Source organism: Cynoglossus semilaevis, chromosome 19 (assembly GCF_000523025.1).
Source record: "Cynoglossus semilaevis isolate Cse_v1.0 chromosome 19, Cse_v1.0, whole genome shotgun sequence".
NCBI classification, from domain to species: domain Eukaryota; kingdom Metazoa; phylum Chordata; class Actinopteri; order Pleuronectiformes; family Cynoglossidae; genus Cynoglossus; species Cynoglossus semilaevis.
Window position 1 is genome coordinate 17,496,798 of NC_024325.1, and position 6,617 is coordinate 17,503,414.

Below are 6,617 nucleotides of genomic sequence, written 5' to 3' on the forward strand. Positions count from 1 at the left end.
TAGGACCCGTCACTCCGTCCTCACTCGTGGCTGCGGGGCCTGGAAGAGTCACTGCTTATCTGATAGATCCAGAACGGGAACAGTTGCTCTGCCTTAGAGCAATGGGAAATGCCTTGCTCCCTCCCTCCCTCCCTCCTTCACTCCCTCACTCCCTCCCTCCCTCTCCTTTCTTCCCTCCCTTCCTCCCTCTCTAGTCTTTCTCTCTCACTCGTCGTTCCTTAAACAGTGCCTCTCTCTCCCTCTCTCTCTCTCTCTCTCTACCTTTCGCTCCCTGTTTTTCCTCTCTCCTCCCCCCCCCCCCCCCCTCTCTCTCTCTCTCTCTCTCTCTCTCTCTCGTTCCTTGCTGATTGGTGCTGAGTCTATATAGGAGGAGAGGCGCTCTAACAGCCTCAGAGTCTGGTGGTGCCCACTTGCCACACAGTTCCCAAAAGGAATACCTGCGTTTTTTTTCCCTGACTTTTTTTTTTTTTTGGAGAGGATTAACTTTGTTCTGACAGAATGTCAGAGACCAAGAAGAAAGACAGGAAAGGCCGAAAGGGAAAGGGTAAAAAGGGACAGAAGGAGAAAGAGGCCGACCCAAATAAAGGTAAATAAAAAGGAATCAACTTTTGTCTTTGAGATTAGTTGTTAGGGCTGTGTGTGTGTGTGTGTGTGTGTGTGTGTTAGAGAGAGGGACCAACGTGAGCCGACATTTGTGAAAGTGTATCACGGAAGTGTGGGACCAGGTGAGGATTCTCCTGTCTTGTCAAAGCTTGTCACATGGACCAGGACGTGGACACACGTCCAAGACAACGTTTGACTTTTTAACTTCTTTTTGCAGAACTTTTGGAATTGAAGTTGAATTGAAGGCAACATTTTTTTTTTTGTATTTGTCAGCAGTTTAAACCATGTTTACCTGACGGAGTAGAAGTTCGTACAGTGGTGAAGAAATAACGGAGTCAACGTTTCATTTTAGAGTTTTTGTCATTACATTTAATTTCACTCCTAAATGTGTTTTTAGAGACAATTACCTCCAAAGATATTTACAGATTTATTTTTATAACAGATAAAAATACAGTTTTGTTGAAATTCCTCGGCTCCTTCAGAGTGTGTTAATAATCCGCTGCACGTCATTGGTCGCTAATGTTGGCTGTCTGTTTTTAGTTTTCTGTGTTTCTCTGACAGTAGAGCTGCTCCCTGCGTCTTCATTCACTTGCGTAGCTGCTTGTAGCTGCTCAGTGGAGGATCCTACAAGCCTGAGCGTGTCACTGTAGTTTGACCTCAGGTCATGGGGAAGCCCAACCCCCCACCTCAGTGACACTCTCACAGGATAGATCTGTGTTTACCAGAGCCGCTTCGCTCTCCCGTTACTGTATCTCCAGACGCCGGTGGCCATTTTGACAGCGGCCGCTGATGTCACTGGTCAGTCGGCGGCGTCTGGTGCTGGTTCAGACCCAGGTAACTGCAGCTGCCGCGAGGTCGTAGGTTCTTGACAGCGTGCGGTCACGTGTTCCAGCTTCGTACGGCGTTTCTCACCCTGGTGCTTGTTTTCCCGCTCCTTTTTTCCCCAGTGCGTGTTTGATTCTGTTACCATTTTCTCTGACTGTGATTGTGATCTGCAGACATGTCAGGCGAACACCTCCCCCCGCTCTGCATGGGAGAGAGTGAAGTTGCAGAAGGATTTTTGGCATTTTTTAATCAACATGCACATCTGCTGTGAACATAAAAAGAGAAGAGCGTTTGGGATCCATCTGATCCGCCTTTGTTTTCTCTGCTTTTCCAAAAACTTTCCTCAAACTGAAACACAGAATTCCTCCAGTCTTTTCTCTGGAGTTTTTGCAGTTGTTGTTTCTCAGATCTGCCTCTAATTGTTGACAAGAAGCTGGTGTTGGTGTAAAATGGAGCGGTGAAGGAACCGTAGGTCAGGACGATGCCCTGCTCATGGGCCGCGCGTGTCGTGTCTGGTGCCTGGCCCGAGGCCCTGAAGTGGGTCATCCGTGATTGAAATGTGGGCCAATGTTTTACGCACTAATTCACCTGAATGATTTTCTTTAACTCTGCGTCAACGAGTAACAGTCGGGCGGCGGATGTTACTGAGGCGGAGGCGGCGGCGATGGCGGCGTGACGTGTGTGTTACGGAGGCGCCTGATCCAGCTGCACGCGCTCCGCAGAATCAACGCGTGTTTGGTGTTTTCAAAACAATGAGCTCAGTATTTGGTTTCATCCACAGCCGCCTGACACATAAATCAAGAATAAAACCTGTCGACGGGGCAGCACGGACTTTGATACATCCTCAAATAACTGACAGAGTCTGTGGTTCGATTCCAAGACGTGTTAGCGTCTGAACTGTTGGGGAAAAAACAACTCCGTGTTCTAACGTTTTAGTAGAATTTTAAAAACTAGAGGTTCATTTATTGACCCCTGAACTTTGACCCCCACCTAACGAGGAACAGTAACACACTGAAGGTCTTTGTTCAAAATGACCAACGACTTTTTTATGATTTTATGATTTTATAATATCACTGATTTTGGTCCAATTAGCTGCAGAACAGGACGTCATGTGACGTCAACTCCACGGTTGGACAAAGTGAAAAAAATGATTATCTGCCGATCAATAAATATTAGTTCTACACTAATGTACTTATTGGAAAGTATTTGTTTAGACACTGATGTTTTAGCGCCACACAGTGGTGGCAGTGGTCAGTGCGTGTCAGTGCTGATGCACACAGCTGCCTGTTGCCCCATGTTGGGGTTTTCTCCAGGCACTTCAACCCGTTAGGTCCAGACTCTGTGGCGAGGTCAGTGATTGGTCCTCATGGTGTTAATGTGAGGTTCACCAGGATGTTCTCCAGCGCCACCTGTTGGAAGGTGAATGCATAAATGAGTCATTTGAAGAACGGTTCCATCGAATATAGCGATATATATGTGAAATTTCCAGGACATTTTTATTCTGTTTTCACCTGAAGTTACGTCAGTTTTCACTGTGGTTCAACTCGTTGACTGTTTTATTTTTTTTTTAACTTTATCTCATTATTTCTACGACGTCGTTGCCTCAACACTGTGGTCATTAGCGATCCTGGTTAATAAGGTGTTAAAGGATCTCATCGCTGTGGTGTGGAGTCAACTCCCATGATTCACGGGGAATACGAGAAGATTGTTTTGTCTTCCTCGGAGAACCCGGTTCTCACATTTATTTATGGAGATGACCTCACAGCAGGTTCTGCTCAGCAGTAATGGTCCGTCCCCGCTCTGGGACACCAGTCCATGTTTGTGATGATTCAGGCTCAGGGTAGAGTCCGTCTGCAGCGTTACACCGCGGGTTCCTTTCTGTTCTTGCGGTTGAAAGTCGACACTCGTTGCACGACTTTTCTAATGAAACGGACCCAAGGTTAGAACGGGAGAACTGGTGGACGTCCTCGGAACAGGTCCCGGGCCAGAGATTTGGTTCAGATTGGAAAGAAAATCCACTCGAGGGAGGGCAGAGAACCTCACAGCCTTGTAATGTTCTCATGATAGAAGACACAGGAAGTGGAAGGCTGCAGGCGTGTAGTCACGTCTGTCATCGACGGAGTGCAATCCATCATGGTGGATCGTGTATTTTCTAGGCAGCAGCAGTGACGTCTGTCCGACCAATCAGTGCCGCCGCTAATTATCTATTAACGTCTACAAAAGGCCCTCGTGTCGGGACAGAACTCGACAAGTTTCTTTTTATGACTTGAAGGAAAGAGTTGATTAATAATTAGTCACGATCGTGGCAGACGCTCTGCCTGGGCTGCTCTGGTTGTTGGGGGGTAGCAGTCGGATGGTTGTTCTTCTGGGTGACCGTCGGTCGTTCAACTCCAGATAGTAAGACAGAAACAGTTGTCTGGTTGAAACTGGTTTTTAATCTGAGTTTCCACTGAATTCCCGTCAGATTCTCCTGAACGGTCAGATTTGCTCTGACAAACGAAGTCTTTACTCTGGTTCCTACGTCTGTTGAAAAGTGGTTAAAGACGAGCTCCAGTTTTCTTCTGTTTACAAAGAAGCTCTGATCCAGCGTTGTTTCTTTTTTGAAATCATTTGGAGGCGGAGCCGCCCTGATGTGACCCACGTGGACTGACAAACTTGACGTAACAATCTATGGGCCACGTATGAAGAATGGATGTATGAATGGGTCACATCTTTCTGTCTAGTCTACTTTATTAGGTCTACACTGGATTTACCCAAGATGGCATGAAAATGTGGGCCACATCTTATAATCCAATCCTGTTGTTTCTTTAATGGCCCACAGACTGATGTACCAATGATGTGGCCTAGTCTTTATTGATCCTTACCCAGTCCTGCAGCCCATGACCGTCATGACTATTGTTGGTTGATGAAGTTGTATAACATTTTTTTTTACTTCATTTTTTTTACTTATAACTATTTTATTGTGAACATTTTATCTTTTAAATTCTTGTTTTATTTCTTTCTTTATTTGTTGCATCGTTGTCATAGCGACAGTAGATGGAACTTTGTTAATCCCACGGGAGTTCCCTTCAGAAAATTAAGTCAAATATACTTATATATGTATGTATTGATTTGTGTCGTTAATCTGAAGGCGTTGTATTAAAGCCGTTGTATTAAAGCCGTCGTATTAAAGCCGTTGTACGCAGAGGTCAGAAACGTCGGACTTTTGTACGTTTCCACTTGATCGCTATAACATCGTGAGATTCCAAATTTTTTGCCTCCTATCGTCCATCAGACAACAATAGCGGTCGGAATTTTCTGCCGGTGTGTTGAAGACATCAAAGCCCGTGTGGAGGCTGGTTCTGCCGCTTGTATCTAATCTGAAGGATCTGCTCTCCTGTGGTCGTAACTCTAGCGTTTACAGTATAATGGCCTGATGCCACTTTCTGCTGAATCCATCATGTCGGGGAATCGACATTCCTCATTTCTAACATTCTTCTGCCAACATCGCTCTACTTTGAATATTTGGGCCCACATAAATTTATTAACCAGTTAACATCAGCGCGGGGTTTGTAAAAATCCAACGAGGCAAACGGGGGAAGTTGTCCGATAGATTTGCAGGAGAACATCCACATCAAAAGAGTTCCAGACACATGGAATCACGTGAGCGATGCTAATGCTAATTACGTAGCCGAAGGTGTTGCTGGTTGCGGCGGCCGTTGTGTCGGAGTGATCTGCTCAAACAGATGTTGTGTTGAAGTGACTGGTGGAGAGCGTTTCCCACATGCAGAAGACATTTCTGGAGCTGTCTCAGCATGTAATCTGTCTCAGGACAACGTGCACACAGCGGTGACATAACACCGGAGCAATCAGGGACACTTTCAGTCCAGCAGGAGGAGACACAAAGGCATGCCTCGGATTCCATCCCTAAGCTGCTGGAAGTAAAACAGAAACGTTAACTCGATAATAGGAACATCCGGTGGTTAATTCATCAAATCTCTCTGTTTTTGAAGCTCTCTCTCTCTCTCTCTCTCTGTGGGACCAGGTTTCCAACTGTTGCCCCAGTCATGAGCTGTCGACACACCGGATAGGCTCCTATTCTCAGATTTGGTTTTTATAGTCCATGTCTGCAGCTGCCCCTCTGCTTCAAACACAGAGAATCAGGCTGTTGTTGAGGCCGGGCTTTATCATCGCTGCCTGACACTTTTTCCTCTGCTGTAATGGAACATGAGATAACCATTTGTTTCTTAAAAAAAAAAAAAAAAAAAAGATGACTGAATTGCCAGTAAGTCAAAAGTCGCTGCTCACTGCCACTGAAAAGTTAGTTTGGAACTTTGTTGTTCAGGCGAAAAGAAAAAGGGAAATAGTTTGAAGGTCCTGACTGACTGACGACCTGGTTCTGTTCAGTCCAGTAAAAAAAAAAAAACAGTAGTGGATGGAACACTCCAGAAGGTTAGACACAGGAAAACAAATCAGTCAGAACAACAGCTCAGTACCAAAGGAGCGCTCATTCAGGAGGTTGTGGGTTCGATTCCACCCTGTTGCCCCTGGATGTAGAGTAAAACTGAAACTGATTTTTTTTTTCCTCTTCGATGAGTTTCAGTCCCACCACCAGAACTGCATGTTTGACAGAGACACTGTCTGGGATTTTGATGTCAGTTTCTACAGACTGCTGAATAATCAAAGATAATACCCCCCCCCCCACGCCCCCCCGGACTGATACTGACCAATGGGGTAACATCCAGCATCTGTGAGGCTCTGCAGGAGCAACAGTCGTAGTAGAACTGTACAGATATTCTTTTATAGGGACTCGACCCTGGTTGGTAAATCAATTTATTTTTTAACTTACCTATGACATATTCTACTATGACTATAACTGTACTTTTACTATTTATTATTATTTATTAGCATTTATTATAATGTTTGTATTTTTACTGTATCTTGATTGTTGATTGATTGACTCTGCCAAATGTATTGTAATAATAATAATAATAATAATTTTTAAAACCTTAAAACCATTAATATATATAGGAACACGTGTATTTTGAAAAGGCTAAAACACAGGCTAACACATGCTAGGCTAACACATGCTAGCAGTGAGGTAAAATAAAACCAAACTACAAGGTCTCATTTTTACAGCATTATTATAAAGCGTACCAACTTTTCTGTACATGTCGACAGTACAGTCCGCGCACATGCTCCGAACATCA

At 44.7% G+C, this 6,617-nt stretch overlaps 1 protein-coding gene across 2 annotated transcripts in view; it reads left to right on the top strand.

The window, feature by feature from the left end:
- nrg2a (neuregulin 2a) overlaps positions 1–6,617 on the top strand; it is a 77,870-nt gene that overhangs the window by 24,624 nt on the left and 46,629 nt on the right. The window contains exon 1 of one of the 2 annotated variants that reach the window (XM_025065429.1): positions 323–586. The exons of the other annotated variant lie outside the window; for it this stretch is intronic. Within the exon in view, the coding sequence (XP_024921197.1) occupies positions 499–586 (88 nt within the window). The 5' untranslated portion in view covers positions 323–498. Of the gene's footprint in view, positions 1–322; positions 587–6,617 lie in introns of those variants that run through there. 2 annotated transcript variants of the gene reach the window in all.